Consider the following 19,923-nt stretch of genomic DNA (forward strand, 5'->3'; position numbering starts at 1 on the left):
AAAAAAGCACTGAATATAAAAAGCATAAGTGCCCATTGTTTAGGCAGCTGTTCATCAACCATGTTTCTATGAAAATAAGTCTTTCTCATGAGGCAGTTGTGTGGGAATAGCTAATTCTGGCCTGCTGCTGTGCAGGGTGAGGTTAAAAACATGGTAACTTGTCACAACACAATTCTTCTTGTTCTTTCTGCTGTGGGCTGACTCTACATTACTCGCTTTGTTTGCTCTAGAATGGAATCTACTCACCATTTACTAAAATGAAATGCATGTCTTGGGGGAGGCAAAGTCCAGTTCACTAGGTCTTGCATCTTAAAGAGAAAGGAGCCCTGCTCCCACTGTGACTAATTGTTAGGAATGTTATTTGGCTTGTTTAAATCCAGATTGCAGTTCTGGAGTTGGATTTAATACGCCGGGGCTATTTTGTGTCTTGGTTGAAATCATGTTCATTGCTCTTAGCAGTACAGATTAATTTTTAAAGTCGTAGGAAGTAGGCAGAGGTGAGCGTTAGAGAGTTTAGCATGATCGTGCACAACTCTGGGATCTTACAGATATGAGTCAACATCCTGATCTCCAGTCAGTTCTAACCTTTAAGCTTTAAATTTCTCCTTTGAAAAATGGGAATAATGAAACTCACTTGATAAAATAAGGTATGGCAAGTACCTGGCCTCAGAAATAATGATTAATTTCCCACAGAAATCATCCTTTGCATTTTTGCTAGAAAGCCAGGGCTGAATTCACTGGCCTCCACGAGAGTTAGTGTTTCGGGGAAGAAAGGGCACCTCTGTACCTCTACAGATTGTTCCGCTTTTAACTAACAAGCTTTATGTGCTGACACGTCTCTCCAGGTGCCTGGCCGCCATTGGTTTTCCTCAGGGATTTGTGTGGTCTTGGCTGATAGCTGACTGAAGAGAAGGCTAGGTTTCTCAGGTACACTTTGGCCTCATGTTTCTTCTGAATTTACTATGCCATCTCTTCACAGCGGTTTGACTCAACTTCTGACTCAACTTCCAGTGTTATGGAAGCCCTTTTTTCAGACCTTTCAGCGTGTCTGCTCTTAAAGGATAGGTTCTTGTAGCTTTTATCGTGCCTGGCTTAATTTAGAGGTACATACAGGCTTGTGTTCATCATGTAGAAAGATTGTGTGTGCTGGGTCTTTGAAATCTTGCAGTTGGGGAATCCTTCTTGAGAAGTTTTAGTAGCAGATGGCCTCTATAGCACCATGACAGTTGGTATAATAAAATTATTCAGATCTGTTCATATTTATAGGTCATTCCCATTTTCCTTCTCCTTTCTGCCAGCAAACTTTTCATGTTAGTAGGGCTTGCAGGACAGTGATGGAGAAGAATGGAAAGGGAGACTGCCTCAATAAAAGGAGGGCGGCCTTGCCAGTTTGTAGTTTTAATTATGTGAGTAAATAAAATTACACATCTCCCCAGTGCCAGTGTCCATGGACTCGAGCTGTAAACTCCTATATCGTCACCAAAGTTAAGAACTGTGTACTGGAGTTCCCGTCATGGCTCAGTGGTTAATGAATCCGACTAGGAACCATGAGGTTGCAGGTTCAATCCCTGGCCTTGCTCAGTGGGTTGATGATCCAGCGTTGCCATGAGCTGTGGTGTAGGTCGCAGATGTGGCTCGGATCCCACGTTGCTGTGGCTGTGGTGTAGGCTGGTGGCTACAGCTCCGATTAGACCCCCTAGCCTGGGAGCCTCCATATGCCGTGGGTGCAGCCCTAGAAAAGACAGGAAGAAAAAAAAAAAAAAGAACTGTGTACTGTTGTCCCCACTTCAGGCAGCCCTTGAACTGAGCAAAAAGTCCTGGGTATTTAGTTATGTTGCAGTGCTCATTTTGGCAAAGAATTATCTTTGTCACTCAAGTTGGTCATTAGAATGATGTGGGGTGTCTCTGATAGATGTTACAAGTTTCTTGTTCTTTAAGACATTGTTGTTGGTCATTTCTGATTCGATTCTAGTTCTTCGGTCAAGAATATAATTCCCAGAGTTCCTGTCGTGGTGCAGTGGAAAAAAATCCGGCTGGGAGCCATGTGGTTGTGGGTTCGATCCCTGGCCTTGCTCAGAGGGTTAAAGACCTGGTGTTGCCGTGAGCTGTGGTGTAGATCGCAGATGCGGCTCAGATCCCGAGTTGCTGTAGCTGTGCTGTAGGCTGGCAGCTGTACCTCTGATTTGACCCCTAGTCTGGGAACCTCCATATGCCGCAGGCACAACCCTAAAAAGCAAAAAAAAAAAAAAAAAAGGATATAATTCCCAATTATATAGCATTGTTCCTTTTGCAAAGTATAGTTTGTCTCATGGCACAGCTTCCAAAAAATGCATCTTGGGGTAGGCAGTCTTTCTAGTATTATTCATTGGGGTATTTACTGGCGGGACGGCAGAAGGGGCAGTAAGTGTCCACACTGATGTAATGGGCAGAGAGCACCAGTAGGTGGTACTTCTTCGAGCATGGCACCGCAGCCTGTATCTTGCGTGTCCCTGTCATCCAAGTTCTTGGTCTCTGCTGTCACTCAGCTCTGTTCTCCATCTTAAAACACCAGGATGCTGTGCTTTTAACACCTTTTGCCACCTGCTTTTGCTCTGCTTGTCCTCCCAGTGACAAATGTGTGAGCCACTTTTCAAGAGAATAAATCATTAAAACTCCAATACGACCCATTTCACACTGAGAAATCAGTTGTCCCTAATGGAATTAGCTGTAACTGATTTTTTTGGTAAGTTTGCTACAGAGGCAGAAGTTCCGACCTAATGGAAAGGAAATAAATATAAAAATTCTGTCTCTCTGAGAGAATGTCTAAATTTGCCTGAAGTAATGATCCCAGCAGGAGTAGGGAGGAAAGTCAGGCAACGTGAGAGAGGTTACTTGATTGAGTTTGAATGTATCGAAGTGACAAAAAATAGCATCTGAAAAACTTGGATTCTTTCATTATCTCCTCCTTGGTCCATCAGCCCATGGAACAAATCTATACATTCCTTCAAGTGTCACATTAACTTTCAGCTCAGTGTGCTGGGGGGCTCTAGACCAAAGATTGCACCTGTGAGATTACAGAGGTTATTCCCTGGGTATGGTAACATGATTCTCTTTCTCTTTCCTTTTCAGGGAAGCAGAGTCTTTTAAGGAACAAGGAAATGCATACTATGCCAAGAAAGATTACAATGAAGCTTATAATTATTATACGAAAGCCATAGGTGAGAAGGAATACGCTGGAAAATAATTTACCAAACACTTATAAATAGTTCCTCTCTAAGAAATAAAGAATCTTCTGCTTAGTGGGTTGATGAAGGGTACTGTGTAAACTCTTTTGGACTCAGTGACCTTCTGAGGGATAACTTTTTCTAGCTCAAGCAGGCAGACTAAAGCAGTTCCAGAAATTCTAGGTAATATGGCAAAAAGATACTCACCTAAATGTATCTTGGCCATTGCCAATTCACTTACTATCTTAGAAAATGGCCTTGGCTAGTATATTTTAATCCCATGTCAGCATTTTTCTCACCTAACTTGGTTATAGGTTCCCCACCTCAAACTCAGTATATGCAAATTCATTTTCATATCTTATTACATAAAACACGAGCCATTAAGAAGATATGCAGACTCTTCCCCCCTAAACAATAATCAGTGTGAAGTACAATTTTGGGGGTGTATTTTGGTCCTTTTATGAATGCACCTGTGGCATATGGAAGTTCCCATGCTAGGGGTTGAATCCTTAACCACTGAGCAGGGCCAAGGATCAAACCCATATCCTAATGCATACTAGTCAGGTTTTTTTCTGCTGAACCACAACAGGAACTCTGGCCGTGGCCTTTTCAGGAGAGCATGTCAGCATTCCTGTTATGGTTTGATTGTTTTGATATAGTTCTAAGGGAGATGGCCCCTGCGTTTTTGAAGCAGTGGCCCATGCTCAACCTTGTTTTACATTCTTCTGCCTTTCCTATAGATATGTGTCCTAAAAATGCTAGCTATTACGGGAATCGAGCAGCCACCTTGATGATGCTTGGAAGGTTCCGGGAAGCTCTTGGAGATGCACAGCAGTCAGTGAGATTGGATGACAGCTTCGTCCGGGTATGTGAGGGGGCTTTTTTGGTCGGGTGGCACTGGGTTGCTGTAGTTACGTTCCTCTAGCCCAGGGTTTCTCAGGCTTGACACTGTTAACATTTTAGGCCAGATAATTCTTCATGGTGTGTATTGGGTGGTGGGGGGCTGTCCTGTGCATTGTAGGATGTTTTTAGCAGATCCTTGTACTCTAACTACTAGATATTAGTAGCAGGCCCTCCGTTCCCAGTTGCAACAACCAAAAATATCTCTTAACTTTGCTAAATGATTGGGGAGGGCAGAGCCACCCCTGGTTGAGAACTGCTGTTCTGGCCATTTTCATCCCTTGGTTTTGTGTGGGTGTTGCTTTTGTTGATTTCTCTCTGCTTGGCCAGTCATGCTCCTTTTCTTCCATCTTCGTGTTTCTTCTAGGGTCATCTACGAGAGGGCAAATGCCACCTGTCCCTAGGGAATGCCATGGCAGCATGTCGTAGTTTCCAGAGAGCCCTAGAGCTGGATCACAAAAATGCTCAGGCACAGCAGGAGGTATGGGTCCGATCCTGTCTGTATCAGAAGAAGCAGGGTGGTGTGTTGGGTTTTTTGTTTGTTTGTTGATGTTTTTGGCCAGGCATGCAGAAGTTCTTGGGCCAGGGATCAAACCCAGGCCACGGCAATGCCCAAACTACTGCAGTGACAACGCTGAGATCCTTAATCTGAGTTACAGGGCAACTCCCAGGGTGGTATATTTGGGAGGAATCGAGACTTGAGAGTCAGAACTGAGAGCTTGTCTCACTTCTGCCGTCAGCCACACCTGGGTGACTGTATGCAAGTCTCATAGTCTCTCTGAGCCTCTGCTCTCTTACCTGTAAAAAGAGTACTGAGTATGATTTACAGCTTTGATAATATGACAAATTTGGAGGGTTTCTGAGATGGGTAGATGCTTTAAGGAACTGAATTGATTGAGGTTTAATTTTTTTTTTCTTTTTTTTGTTTTTGCTTTGTTTGTCTTTTTGTGGGGCTGCACCTGTGGCATATGGAGATTCCCAGGATAGGGGTCTAATCAGAGCTGTAGCTGTCGGCCTACACCAGGGCCACAGCAATGCAGGATCTGAGCTGCCTCTGCAACCTACACCACAGCTCATGGCAATGCTGGATCCTTAAACCACTGAGCAAGGCCAGGGATCAAACCTGCAAGCTCCTGGTTCCTAGTCGGATTCGTTAACCACTGAGCCACTACAGGAACTCCTTGTTTTTGTTTTTTGTTTTCCTTGCTTTTTAGGGCTGCACCCGAGGCATATGGAGGTTCCCAGGCTAGGGGCTGAATCAGAGCTGCAGCTGCTAGCCTGCACCACAGCAATGCAGGATCCAAGCTGCATCTGCTTCCCACACCACAGCTCATGGCAATGCCAGATCCCTTAACCCACTGAGTAAGGCCAGGGATTGAACCCACATCCTCACAGATACTAGTCAGATTCGTTCCTGCTGAGCCACAATGGGAACTCCCTAAAAATTTTTTTTGAGTAAAGTCAGATCCTGATTAAATTGATAGCAGCTGAAACATGTTTTAGTTCCATCTTCATATACCCAGTTTATTCTTGAATGTCTTTTAGTGAGAATCTCAAAACTTCTGCTCAACCCCTTGACAGTGCCTTTTGTTTATGTACATCACGTCGTGATTCTTAATGTTTCTGACTTTAAGTTCAAACTGAGGGTGAAGGTTGAGCCTTAACCTTTCTGTTAAGGAGTCTCGGCTACATCTTTACCAACTTGATTTGTGAAAAGTCTCTGGTTCTGGAGTTCCTGTCATGGTGCAGCAGAAACGAATCTGACTAGTATCCATGAGGACGCAGTTTTGATCCCTGGCCTCACTCAGTGGGTTAAGGATCTGGCGTTGCCATGAGCTGTGGTATAGGTCACAGACGGGACTCTGATCCCATGTTACTGTGGTTGTGGTGTAGGCTGGCAGCTACAGTTCTGATTCAGCCCCTAGCCTGAGAACTTTCATATGCCACAGGTGCGGCCCTAAAAAAAGACCAAAAAAAAAAAAAAAGGCTCTGGTTCTGATTTTCTTGAAATAGCAAATTCATTAAGGTCTTGTTGGTTTTTTGTGGCTCTTGAATTTACAACTTCATTAAAACTTTATCTTATCTGCTTTTCTGGTCTAGTTCAAGAATGCTAATGCAGTCATAGAATATGAAAAAATAGCAGAAACGGATTTTGAGAAGCGGGATTTTCGGAAGGTAAAGTACAACTACAAGGAAATCTCACCTACCCTTTCTCACAAAGTTCCACACCCCTGGGGAGGGGGTAATTAGAGGAGTATGAGTAAATTATCACTTTAATTTGGCATTTTTTTCTTTCCCCTTTTTTTTTTTTTGTCTTTTTGCTATTTACTGGGCTGCTCCCTCGGCATGTGGAGGTTCCCAGGCTAGGGATCGAATCGGAGCCATTGCCACTGGCCGACGCCAGAGCCACAGCAGCTCAGGATCCAAGCCGCGTCTGCGACCTACACCACAGCTCATGGCAATGCCGGATCGTTAACCCACTGTGCAAGGGCAGGGACCGAACCCGCAACCTCATGGTTCCTAGTCGGATTCGTTAACCACTGCGCCACGATGGGAACTCCTCTTTCCCTTTTTTAAAAAAGGCTTCTTAAAAAAAAATTTTAGAACAGTTTTATTTAGGCTCATAGCAAAATTGAAAGGGAAGTCCAGGGATTTCCCGTATATCCCCAGCCCAGCAAGCATAGCCTCTCCCCCTGTTATCAGCATTCCCCGGGGGATTTCCAGAGGTACCATTGTTACAACCTAGTTTTTGGCAGTTAGAAGTAAAGCTGTTCCAATCATCTTTGTGGACCCTAGTTTCAGTTCTTTTGGGTTAATACCAAGAAGTGTGATTGCTGGACTATATAGTAAAAGTGTTTTAAGTTTTGTAAGAAACTACCAAACTGTCTTCCAAAGTGGCTGTATCATTTTGCATTCCCATCAGCAATGAACGAGGGTTACTCTTGCTCCACGTCCTCACCAGCATTACAAAAATCTTTTTTGTTAAGGTCCTTATTTTCTTATTTACATTTCACTTTATAATAAAAAGCAGTATGAATTTGTTCATTGAATTTGTTCCTGTTTCTCATATAAGGTGGTGCTGGTGAGTAGAGGCAAAGCCAGGTGGAATTAAATATTAGGTTTAGATAACCCACTTCTGTTAGAATGATGAGAGCTAGCTCTAACTTCTGCTTTGTGTGAACTGGCTGGAGCTATATATCAAAAATATGGAGAGGCCCCCTTAATGTTTTTGAGTAGTGAGCGTAACCTCTCATCACCACCATTTTGGTGTTTGGCCTTTCTTTTTTTTTTTTTTCTTTTAGGGTCACACCCTCGGCATATGGAAGTTCCCAGGCTAGGGGTGGAATCCTAGCTACAGCTGCCGGCCTACACCACAGCCACAGCAACACCAGATCCAAGCCGAGTCAGTGACCTACCTTACAGCTCATGGCAATGCCGGATTCTTAACCCATTGAGCGAGGCCAGGGATTGAACCTGCGACCTCATGGAGGTTTGTTACTGCTGAGCCACAATAGGAACTCCTAATGTTAGGCCTTTCTGCAGAAGCACACTACTGTCCTTTACGGAGCTGTGTGATAAGACATTAAAAATATACATGTCAAAAGGATTAGCCTACATGAAACATGGGGAAAGCACAGAAGTTCCAGGAATCTTTCTAGATCTTGTTTGCAGTGGTTATCCCTTATCAGTGTGACTCCCTTCTTTAGATGGAGCTTGGCAGTAGCTTTCACTAGAGTTTCAAAAGGGAAGGTAAGTAGCCCCCAAAAGGGTTAAAATCCACTGATCAGATGAATTTTCAGGATCACCTAAAAGAAGTCCGTATCATCCAAAGAATGGAGTTGTCATTTCATATATGGGAATTTACTCCGTGCACTCTTTTCTTTTTTTTTTTTTTAATAGTCGCCCCACGGCATACGGAATTTCCAGGGCCAGGGTTTGGATCCGACCACAGCCGTGAGCTACACCACAGCTGTGGCAACGCCGGAGCAAACATGCATCTCCACAGCGACCTGAGCCACTACAGTCAGATTCTTAACCCACTGCTCCACAGTAGGAACTACTCAGAGCTTTCTGTTGTACGTACTCAAATGTTTGATAAAAGGATACAGATAAGAATCATTCTTAAGTCGCAGACTGACAGTCTTTTATTTGGTAATATCTGATTAGCTTTTACAGAATCCCAGCATCAGCTCATTAGCATCCCTCTTCTGTCCATGGGTTTTAATAATCACACTGTCTTTGTCGTGTGATTCATAAGTTGTTGTTCTGTCTTGTTTTTAATGTGTGTGTGTGTGTGTGTGTGTGTTTAGAAAGCATTTCTGCCTCCTGACACTTTTTTGAGGTTTACGTAGACAAAAGCTTTGTCCGGAAAGGTGGTCTTTTGGGTTTCTTTTCTTTCTTGCCCACTCTGGAGCCAGAATCCCCAGTTCGTGACAGAATCCTCTGTTTGTGACATCCCAGCCTGACCCCCCTCCAACACTGTAGTTCATGGTGATGTCACAAATGAAGAATTATGATCCTGGCAGGGGAAACAGATGAACTTGGAAGAAACAAAGATCTTCTTTGCCCACAGCTGCCCATAGTCATGGGGAGGTGGGGGTGGGAAGGGAAGCACTGAGCCTCCAACTGCCACCCCCCACCATGAGCCAGACTATCTCTGTACAGAACCTCGTGAAGGCAGCAGGGCAGAGCTCCTGACATTTTGACTGACTGCTCTCCCCCCCAATTCTTTTTCTTCTATTTAACCGGGAAATTAGCGCTGTGACTACCCAGCACAGTCCCTGAATTTTCATGATGCCCTCAGGACAACCTGAGGGCTGTAAGCTGTGCCATTGAAAGGAGAGGCATTCCCATCACTGCTCTGTTGATGCTGCAGAAAGTCTGCCCAGTGCAACACTCTGGTCTGGTGTTTACCTACTTCCCCATGGTTTTGCATGTAAATGTTTGAATAGCTGCTATTCCTTTTTTTTTTTTTTTTTTTTGGTCTTTTTAGGGCCGCACCCACGGCACATGGAAGTTCCCAGACGAGGGGTCAAATGGGAACCATGGCTGCCGGCCACAGCCATAACCACAGCAGCCCTAGATCCAAGCCACTTCTGCAACCTACACCACAGCTCATGCCAATTCTGGAACTTTAACCCACTGAACAAGGCCAGGGATGGAACCCCATGTCCTCATGGCTACTAGTCAGGTTCGTTAACTACTGAGCCATGGTGGGAACTCCAGCTGCTGTTCTTAGTTCAAAGCTAGAAAGTATAAACATACTCAGTGAAAAGTGCTCCCAAACTTGGTTCCATCTGCCTAGTTCTCACTCTCTCGGGTAACCTCTGTTCTTCGTTCTCTAGTTCATGCCACAATTTTGTTCTACAAAAATAAGCAAATACAAATAGAGATTTGTTTTTAATGTTCTTTCTTTTTTTTTTTTTTTTTTTTGCGTGAAAGGTAATGCGCTATACAAAGTTCTATACCTTTTTTTCCCCCCACTTAATAGGCCTTGGAAGTCTTTTCCATATTAGTACACAGAGAGCTTCTCGTTCAGATCCACGTAATATTCTATTATATGAATGTCTGTATTAACGTAACTTGTCTCCTGTTGATGGAATTTGAGTTATTTCTCCTTCTGAGTTTTCAGACGTCATTTCTTCTTGATACCCATGGCCAGATTCCTAAAGGGAACGAGTGTCCCTTATATCCAGATTTCTCTGTTGGGTCAGGAGGAGAATATGATTCAGAAAGGCTCCCAGGCATAGCAGACAAACCAAAAGGGAAAACTCGAGAACAAAATCAGAAAAAATGGAAATAGACAAAGAGCCTTTAGGAAGCTGAAAGATTGAAATAATCTTAGCTCTTTGTGTGTGTGTGTGTGTGAGTGTGTGTGTGAGAGAGAGAGAGAGAGAGGCTTGCATTCTCGTTTTTATAACATTGTTTTAAGTATAGTCTAGGACCGTTGAAAATAAACTATTTTAGGAGTTCCCGTCATGGCACAGCAGAAACAATTCTGACTAGTATCCGCAAGGATGCAGGTTCAATCCCTGGCCTTGCTCAGTGGGTTAAGGATCCGGCGTGGCCGTGAGCCGTGGTGTAGGTTGCAGACACGGAAATGATCCTGCGTGGCTGTGGTGTGGGCTGGCAGCTACAGCTCCCATTCAACCCCTAGCCTGGGAACCTCCATATGCCACAGTTACGGCCCTAAAAAGACAAAAGACCAAAAAAAAAATTTTTTTTTAATTTAAATTAAATAAAATTAACCGTTTTACTGGTCTATTTCTGTCCTAAAATGGAAGTGGAAGAGTGGCCACCAGGGTGCTCGGTGAGATGTGAGGGTCATGCTGCTGAAGGAGGGAACTGTGCGCAGTTTCAGTAATATGAGGAGCAGCGATTCTTTATCAGTTCGTTTTTGTTATTCCTTATCTTACAAAGGCGAAACATGATGAATTATCCAAAGCAGCAAGTATAGTATTTCTACTAGAAGAGTGTGAGTTTTGATCACAGTCACTTTTGATATGATTCCCTGTGGAGGCACCGAGGCGCCTTAGCATGCTGATTAAGGTTCTAGACTCTGGGTCTTAGTGTCTAAGATCCAATTCTGTTCCTGTCACTTAGAAACTGTGGTGACCTTGAACAAGTTGCTTCATCTCTAGTTTTCTCATCACTAATATAGGAGTAGCAGTATTACCTACTTCATAAGATTGTGAGCGTTAAGAGTTGATATATGAAGTGAATGTTAGTAGTTGTTATCATCTGGATCAGCTGCTCTCCTCATTTCAATGGTTTGATCAAATGAATTAGGTATGTTCTTAAACTCTGCTGTTACTTTCCTTTGAGTCTGTATGTTGTCTGCGACCAAACAGAAGTGAAGACGTTTCTGGAGTCCAGCATAAAAGAATTTTACTTGTTCTCTTCTTCCTCGTAGGTTGTTTTTTGCATGGACCGTGCCCTAGAATTTGCCCCTGCCTGCCATCGCTTCAAAATCCTTAAAGCAGAATGTTTAGCAATGCTAGGTCGTTATCCAGAAGCACAGTCTGTGGCCAGGTATGAAGTTAGGCCAGTTCTGCATTGAAATGCCCGATACCAGTGGACAAATGCTGTCTGGCAGCTCTCTACAGCAGGAGTTACCGTATGGTCCTGTGGGTAGGCTCGCCAGCGTGATCAGACCTTCTGGAACTTAAAGCCAGAGGTCAGACTGGACCTAAAAACACAAGGGTATATAGGAGTACATAGCTGTATGTGAGAGAACACATAATGTAAAGTTTTGGTGTGTTTTTATCTTTCAGATGTCCTTTTCTTTCTACTCAAGGGGTTTGCAAACTGTAAAGGGCTAGATAGTAAATATTTAGGCTTTGCAGGTCTCGTCTCTGTCAACAGCAATTCAGCTCTGTCACTGTAGTGTAAAAGCAGCCCTAAAATAATGGGTTAACAGGTGGTGTGGCTGGGTTTCAATAAAACTTTATTTACAGAAACCAGCAGCACATAGAATTTGGCCCTGTGGGCTGTTTTTGCCAACTCCCGTTCTGATACAGAGTGAGAGACGCAAGAAATGTATAAGGGTAGATCTAGGTTATTTATTTGGGGACGGTTTAGGAAGAGTTCTTGGGAATCTATATACCTTTGGATATTTAACCATATTAGACACATGATCAAGAGAAGCACTGGCCAAATGATAGTAACGGTGGGGAGATCCAAACCCCAACTAAATATGCCCCTTTCTGGCTATTGCAGCGACATTTTACGAATGGATTCCACCAACGCAGATGCTCTGTACGTCCGAGGTCTTTGCCTTTATTATGAAGATTGTATTGAGAAGGCGGTTCAGTTTTTTGTACAGGCACTCAGGATGGCTCCTGACCATGAGAAGGCCTGCATTGCTTGCAGAGTAAGTTCTGGGGACCAGATCTGGGTAGGAACAAAAGCTTCCTTTTTGAGCCTTTTCGAGAGAGTGGAGGGTTATAGAATCACAAGAAATGTGAGAGCACTTTTTCCCACCTTGCCGGAATACTTGGTCCTTTCATTAGAAATTATTTTAGGGTAACTTTTATTTGCCTAAAGGTAAATGTGATCACATAGGGTCAGTTCCTTTTAAAATCTAAGTGTGTCCTTCCTTTTTTTTTCTTCCTTCAGGGAAGATAGTAATGCTTATCCTGGGGAGTGGAGGTAAACCCTGGGTGACCCAGGTCTCATTGGTATTCCTTTGTAAATCTGGGTTTCCCCTGTCCACTCTGTAGGAATCACCAGTGAGCAGCGAGTAGCCCAGGTGTGGGGGCCGGGCATGCTGGGGGCCATATGATGCCAAACAACCCAGGTTGCAAAGAGACGGGCCTCTGGGCGGGGGTGCAAGGCCTTCTGGGTGTGAACTGAGCTCCCCTTGCTTTTCTCTGTAGAATGCCAAAGCACTTAAAGCAAAGAAAGAAGATGGAAACAAGGCATTTAAAGAAGGAAATTACAAGCTAGCATATGAACTGTACACAGAAGCCCTGGGGATAGACCCCAACAATATAAAAACAAATGCTAAACTCTACTGTAATCGGGGTACGGTTAATTCCAAGGTAAGCACTTGGTCTGGGTCTTGGAGCCTGTGGAGGTGTTTTTAAGGGACAACAAAGAGGTGTGGGAAATGTGCCCAGTGAGGGCGAGAAAAGAGAGAATCTCAGCTTGTTGGGAACTTCCTTCTGAGAGGCAAGCTTGTATCTTTTACTGTGGAGTTGAGAGGCACTTGGGAGAATTTGGAAGGCAATTCCCACCTGTTGTTCCTCAAGATCTTTTCTTATAGTAAGAGTAAGCTAGAGGCTTTGGGACAGTTTTTAAAGCAAGTATTGCTTCTTTTTGCCTAAGCAAGTGATTATTTCTATTTTAGGAGTGATTTTGGAAGAAATTAGAGTATGAGGCAGGCTTAACTTTTTTCTCCAGCATAGCTGATGGTCACCATGCTCAGTTGGAAATGCCTTAAATGCTCACTGCTGTCCCACACAACGGTAGGAACAAGAATAGTCTCCTTGGAGTTCCCATCATGGCTCAGTGGTTAACAAATCCGACTAGGAACCATGAGGTTGTGGGTTCGATCCCTGGCCTCGCTCAGTGGGTTAAGGATCCAGTGTTGCTGCGAGCTGTGGTGTAGTTCGCAGACACGGCTCAGATCTGGCATTACTGTGGCTCTGGCGCAGTCCGGCGGCTACAGCTCCGATTAGACCCCTAGCCTGGGAACCTCCATATGCCATGGGAGCAGCCCTTAGAGAAGGCAAAAAGACAAAACCAAAACAAACAAAAGAATAGGCCCCTTCCTCTTGCAGCACTAGTGGTTTAAAAAAAGAAAAATCACAGTTCTCATCCCTCTAGTTGGTCTCTGGAAGAATAGGGGTCAGGAACCATTGTTTCCATGCCTTGATTGGCACTAACTTGGAATGGTAGAAGTGGTTTATCCTTGTAGATAGATAAGTGTGCCTAGCTTCCATCACTTAGAAAATAAACCAGTTTTGAATTTGGTGTCCTTAGCCCTCTGGCTTTCCTAGTGACCAAGAATGAGTGTGGCGGTTAGGGGACCAGCATGATTGATCCTCGTAGCGTTGTGAAGTCATGCCCACAGCGTCTGGGCTCCCTCAGTCACTCAAGATGTGAAGTGTGACTGCTCTCTCTTTCCTGAAGCTTAGGAAACTAGATGATGCAATAGAAGACTGCACACATGCAGTGAAGCTCGATGACACTTACATAAAAGCCTACTTGAGAAGAGCGCAGTGGTAAGTGCCTCTGGTGGGTGAGGGGCAGAGGGAGTTGCTGCTGGCCTGCCAGGGGGATTGCATTATGGATGATGAAGCAGACCCAGGGATGTCGTGAGGTCATTTGGTCCTTCCCCCTGCCTCTAGGTGGGATTGTTCCAGCCCTAGACTATCTTTATAGACCTCCAGCGGAGGAGATTGCACAAGCTCCCTCAGTCTCCCATGCCTGTGTCTTACGCCCCTCACGGTCAGTAAGTTTCCTCTCATGCCTGACCCACATTCCTTTTGTTAAAGTTTAAAATCCGTGTCCTTTGGAGATTTTTATTTTGTGGTGTACACTTGCTCTAACTTGGCACAGTGCTTGGCACACAGTAGGTGCTCACTCAGTTACTGTTTTGTTGAATGAATGTATGGTGCTTGGAAGAGGAAGAATAAAGTATCTCCTGGAGCTAGTGGAGAGCTCTGCTCATCCTGTATGTTTGGAGTTAGCCAGCCTTACACTGGGGAGGGATCAGTGTGGCTCGGCCTCTCAGCAGTGTATGGAAGCCCCCTTGAAAGATCTTTGTCTGACTAGGTGGTTTATGAGCCAGGATGTGCCTGCCTAGATCTGGTGCTCGGACTGGCGTTTGGGGTCGCGGTGCTCCACAGCCGGCTGGTCCATCTTACTCTTGAACCCACTCGAGTGTTTTCTCCAGACGGAAGCGTGGGCAGGGGCTAGGAGAGACAGCTCCCCAAGTCCATTTTTTCTTATTTCAGACTATTTCCTGGAGAAGAACATCCTGTCTTTGAAGTTCCTAAGGGAAGACCTATTTGTTGCCTGCCAGCCAGCCCTCTAGCACCCATCCCGTTCCTTGTCGTGAAGTGTCACAGCCCAAGAACTGGTGCTGTGACTGCTACCTGATTGATGCACCTCTGGTTCTTCAAGCTCCCCCCAGTCTCATCAGTGGTGCAGAGCATGGCTTACTGGCTGCTTAGTTTTCCCCAAATTGTCCATGTTTTTTTGAAAAAAAATAGGGAAATTGCTCCTGTGTATAGTGCTTTTTTTAAAAAGCGAATTTCTAAGTAGATGACTAAGTCTGTCAAACATACATGGAATTATATTACAGATTCTGTGAGACCAACTCTCAGTCATCTCATCTCTGCAAACCACTCGCAGACAAACTTGGCCGCTGTAGAAGACAACAGAGTGCCCTTTGACCCGGCTCACGACTTACTTTGCAACTTGTGTACATGTTTACTGCAGAATTACCTGTAATAGCAAAAAAGAAGGCTCTCACCCAGCTGTCTAGTGGGGAGGGGGCGGCCGGATGCATAACAGCATATCCACTCAGGAGATGGAACACACTGTCATGTTTGAACAGGGAGTGGGGAGAGAAAAACTTCTTGATTTGTTAGGAGGGTAACGGGATCAGGCAACTCTTTATCTTTGTGGTAGAAACAGAACTGTCCTCTGAGGGGCTCTGCCATGGGATCCTGCCACAGGGGACAGTGTGCACTGTTTGGCACAGTTGGCTGAGAACTTGGCAGCAGTCCCCTCGGGCAGCTGGAATTGACAGGAAGTACTAGAGATGGGTTCAGCCTTACTAGATGCCAGACTTTGCTGCCTCTCCCATTGTGGGCTAGGGTTTCCCATTTGCCCTGAAGCTGTTCTTTTCTATGTTTTCTTCAACTTAAAAAATTTATTTTGGGCGTTCCTTTGTGACAGCAGGTTAAGAATCCAGCATTGTCCCTTGCTGTGGTTCAGGTCACTGCAGTGCCGCAGGTTTGATCCCTAGCCTAGGAACTTCCACGTGCCATGGGTATAGCCAAAAAAAAAAGTGAAATAAAAATGAAAATCACTGTAACATAAGCTTATTTATTATTTAGTATATTGTGTAAGGGCCTGGAAAGTCCATCAAGTTTGTCTGTCAGATCATCCTATACCTAGAGCTGTCAGTTAATTTTTTTTTTTTTTTTAACTTCAGTTAATATTACTATACTCCATCTTGTAAATGGGTTCTCTGCACTCCTGGCAGCCTTCGTGCCCTGTGTTTGTGGGGCACTGGTTTTGTTAGCATGTTTTTTAAGGTTGTAAATCAAGATGTCTGAAGAATCAGAGATACCAAAGCTGTTCGGCTTCTCTTTTGCCGGCCACATCAGTAACACCCCCGCCCCCGGGCTCTCAGCCCGGTGGGGCTCTGTGGTGTTTGTGAAGCTGGGCTGTGCGGCAGCGCCCATTGAACCTCTGCGCAGTGGCCGGCTGCACTGCTCGGTCACGCCCCACTCCCCAGCTGATGGTGGTTGTCTCTGGACCTCCTGCCAGTCCGTTTAATCAGGAGGCCAGTCTTGGAGCCAGTGATGTTATCAGGAAGAGGCCACTTTACTTCGGGGGAAGAGACACTTAAAAGGTCTGGGGATCAGCCTGTCAAGCCAGTTTCCTCCCGTTGTGGGCCAGGGCCCCTCCTCCTTTCTGTGCTCTCGAATAGAAGCAAGACTGTGTTTGGACGCTCCTTTTCTGTGTCACTAACCTGCATCTCTCAGACTGATTAGTCTTAATCATTTGCCAGCAGCCACCACCTTGAACAGGTCCTTCTAGTGGCTCACTCATCCCACTTCTCTGGATTGGAGCTGGCCTGGCATGTTCATGACACTCTCAGTTTCAAAGCTCTTTCATAGCCATTGATCTCACTTGATAATTTTTCCCCTGTTTGCAGTCCCAAGTAATCAAGTAGCTGCCTTCACGTTGTCTCTCCTAAGGCAGTCCAGATGCCTCTCGGTGGCTCTGAGTGAAATCGGAGGGAACTTTCTCCTCCTGGTTGCTCTCCGCTCAGAGCACGGTATCACTTGGCTGGCTAGGTGCAAGTGGCTGAGACCTTGCTCGCTCTCCCTTGAGGAATTGGTAGTTAACTTTTTCTCACGGCTAGCTGAAGGACTCCTGTTGCAAGAAACATCTCAACCAAAAGTGTGTGTCTCTTGCCTGAGCCATACTTCTTCTCCTAGAGGGATAACTGAAGGCCGTTGCTGTTTATGTCACTGTACTGCCCTGTATTTCTTCCTCAGTTACATGGACACAGAACAGTATGAAGAAGCAGTGCGGGACTATGAAAAAGTGTATCAGACGGAGAAAACGAAAGGTAAAGAAGTTCGAGAGCACGTTTCTCAGGGAACTGTGTGGCCCGACTTGAATGTCCTAGAACTGGACTTGAGTAGTTTGATTCAGGGAGGAACCTGGAGCCTCTGTGATCCCCAGCCAGGAAGAAGTGAACAGAGATCCCAGGTGTGGGACAAGGCACCTGTTTTCTGGTCGCCAGTCCTCCCTGTCACTTTCACTTCCTTTCCTGTGTGCTGAGGCCGATGCGAAGAACCTAAGTATGAGTAGATTGTTTTTAATCCCTGGAAGAAAACACCGTAAAAGCCTCTGGTATGGTTAACAGGGCTTCTGACTCCAGGGCATCTGGCCTGGGACCTGGGGGGGAAGCCAGAATCAGGATTGTCCGTTGACACTGGATGTCTCCCTCTAGAACACAAACAGCTCCTGAAGAATGCACAGCTGGAACTGAAGAAGAGTAAGAGGAAAGATTACTACAAGATCCTTGGAGTAGACAAGAATGCATCTGAGGATGAGATCAAGAAAGCTTACCGGAAACGGGCCTTGATGCACCATCCAGGTAGAGCGGCGCGCTCATGGGAGGGCGGGGCTCCTAGCTGAGCAGGTGCTGCTGAGCGCCGCAGCCTCCACGCTGGGGAAGTACCAGACACAATGCAGTCTTTCAATGAAACGTCGTGTTTTTGAAGCTCCGAGTTCTTCTGTGCTCCTCCCTTTAGATCGGCACAGCGGAGCCAGTGCGGAAGTTCAGAAGGAGGAGGAGAAAAAGTTCAAGGAAGTTGGAGAAGCTTTTACCATTCTCTCTGATCCCAAGAAAAAGACTCGCTATGACAGTGGGCAAGACCTGGATGAAGAGGGCATGAATATGGGTGGTGAGTCGGGAGCTGCCTGGGGCAGCCCGGGGTGAATCTGACAGCCGTGGAATGGCAGCTCTTTCTCTAAAGACCTTCCAGAGGGAGAGGCTTGTGTCATCCGCCTGCCACGTGCAGCAGTTTGTAAAGCGCACTCCGATGAGTACCTGTAACGTGAGAGGCACTGTGCCGGGGGCGGGAAGTAACAAAGGTGAAGCAGACAGGGTCCTTGACCTCCAGGAACCCACAGTCCAGGGGTTTGCAAATTCTGTCCCCCCCCCTCCCCCCGGCAAATCCAAACCCGGGTCTAACAGACATGGAGTCCAAGGAGGACAAGCAAGTGTAGCAGGTGCCAGGGGGCAGAGTGGTTGCCAAGGAGGTCAGCTCTAGCAAGGGACACCTTGGATGTGCAGAAAAGCATAGCAACTTTGATGGGCTCCCGGGGGCTCTATCTGGGAGCATAGAGGTGCTCGAGGCTCGGAGTGTTGAGTGCCGGCAGTGGCTGGGACAGACCTCAGCAGGCCCGAGAAGCTGCGGGGAAGACGGTGTGTGGGCTTTTCCTTTGGGCTGGAAGTTCTTCCCCCACTGCAGTGTCCCTGTCAGCCGTCACAGGCTTTGGTTTCCCCAGAAGACTTAGAATGAAGTCAGGTGCAGCCGTGAGCATCGCTGCTCACTGAGCTCAGCCGGAGATCAGAAGAAGCCCTGAGCTGTGCACAGTTGTCAGACCACTGCCTCTCGAGCCAGCTCTTCTCTTCCACTAAGAGAAGTTTAAATTCCACTGTTGGAATTTAAAATACAGTCGATGATACTATGTAGATAATCCTGACCTTGCCAGTTCTAGGGTGTGTGTGCATATGTGTGTTTTTAAAACCTTGGTTTACTAGTAATAAACATTACTCTGCCCCGAGGTTGAGAAGAGTTATAAGCAACTGAAGCTCTTGAAGGGAGCTAGGTAGGGTTGCTGCGGACCTAGGCACTAGAAGCACTCCTGGGGCAGGCAGTGAGGAAAGCTGGTTTGGAAAGGGTGAGGAGGAAGACGCAATAACTGGGAGAGGGCCGGAGGATACACCAGGGGGATAGTGTTGGAGTCAGCAGGAGTTGGCTGCTGAGTGTGTTGGGACAGGGAGAGGACTAAGTTGAGAGTGGCTTTGGCATAGCTGACCCCATAGGGCTGGCTGTTCAGGGGGCTGGGGGACCCCAGGAAGATGAGCAGATACACAGGCAAAGAAGAATTCGCTTTTGGACACGATGTATGTGTGGGATCGGCCGGTGGAGATAAATCCTGTGCAGCTCTGTCAGGCAGGCAGGGACACGAGCCACGCTGTGGCCTGGTGGAAGGAGCCTGCGCTGGAGGCACACAGGAGTTGGCAGTGTTCAGTTCGATTGATTTCACTGGCCACGTGATCTGAGCAAGTGACTGGAGCCCCCACTTCGGTTTTTGTTGAGTGTGAGTTGGGAAGATAAAATGTATGCAAGGTACCCGCCACCGTGATTGGCACTGGGTAGGTGCTTAATAAACTGTAGCTTTTTTTTGTTCTTCCAAGTTCCCTTGTGGCTCAGCAGGTTAAAGATCAGGTGTTGGGAGTTCCCCTCGTGGCTCAGTGGTTAATGAATCCGACTAGGAACCATGAGGTTGGCCTTGCTCAGTGGGTTAAGGATCCGGCGTTGCCGTGAGCTGTGGTATAGATCGCAGACGCGGCTCGGATCCTACATTGCTGTGGCTCTGGCGTAGGCCGGCAGTTACAGCTCCGATTCAACCCCTAGCCTGGGAACCTCCATATGCTGCGGGAGCGGCCCTAGAAATGGCAAAAAGACAAAAAAAAAAAAAAAAAAAAAGATCTGATGTTGTCACTGCTATGGCTCTGTTTACAGCTCTGAGAGGTGAGGGGTACCCTGTCCTGGGAACATCCACATGCTGCGGGTGTGGCCAAAAAATAAAAATAAAAAAATTAACTAGTTTTTTTTTTTTTCTGGCTTACAGTGTGAACAGAGTATAGCATCAAACATATGCAGTAAATCATAGGTCTCATTCTTATATACAGTCTTGGTAGCATTTAAGTGATAAATTCTAGCCTTTTCAGTAGCAGCCCCAGCCAGGTGGTCGGGGGGAGGTCTCGTGTCATAAAGTGCCTTGGCATCGGGTGGGGGCAAAGAAAGCTTTCCTTTGGGACCAAGAG

At 46.0% G+C, this 19,923-nt stretch overlaps 1 protein-coding gene across 11 annotated transcripts in view; it reads left to right on the plus strand.

Moving 5' to 3' along the window:
• Positions 1-19,923, plus strand: part of DNAJC7 (DnaJ heat shock protein family (Hsp40) member C7) — a 30,300-nt gene that overhangs the window by 9,369 nt on the left and 1,008 nt on the right. For 5 of the 11 annotated variants that reach the window (XM_084984493.1, XM_084984494.1, XM_003131409.6 and 2 more), the window contains 11 exons: positions 3,109-3,197; positions 3,944-4,068; positions 4,471-4,584; positions 6,204-6,278; positions 11,017-11,135; positions 11,823-11,976; positions 12,482-12,646; positions 13,740-13,831; positions 16,850-16,923; positions 17,311-17,457; positions 17,615-17,767. In XM_084984493.1, the coding sequence (XP_084840619.1) occupies positions 3,109-3,197; positions 3,944-4,068; positions 4,471-4,584; positions 6,204-6,278; positions 11,017-11,135; positions 11,823-11,976; positions 12,482-12,646; positions 13,740-13,831; positions 16,850-16,923; positions 17,311-17,457; positions 17,615-17,767 (1,307 nt within the window). Of the gene's footprint in view, positions 1-3,108; positions 3,198-3,943; positions 4,069-4,470; positions 4,585-6,203; positions 6,279-11,016; positions 11,136-11,822; positions 11,977-12,481; positions 12,647-13,739; positions 13,832-13,957; positions 15,640-16,849; positions 16,924-17,310; positions 17,458-17,614; positions 17,768-19,923 lie in introns of those variants that run through there. The other 6 variants (XR_014821153.1, XR_014821155.1, XR_014821154.1 and 3 more) reach the window with 3 other exon arrangements.

Source organism: Sus scrofa, chromosome 12 (genome assembly GCF_054392235.1).
Source record: "Sus scrofa isolate SSC_HxYL_T2T_F1_AM1 chromosome 12, Sscrofa_HxYL_maternal_Yorkshire_Landrace_v2.0, whole genome shotgun sequence".
In the NCBI taxonomy this organism is placed as follows: Eukaryota; Metazoa; Chordata; class Mammalia; order Artiodactyla; family Suidae; genus Sus; species Sus scrofa.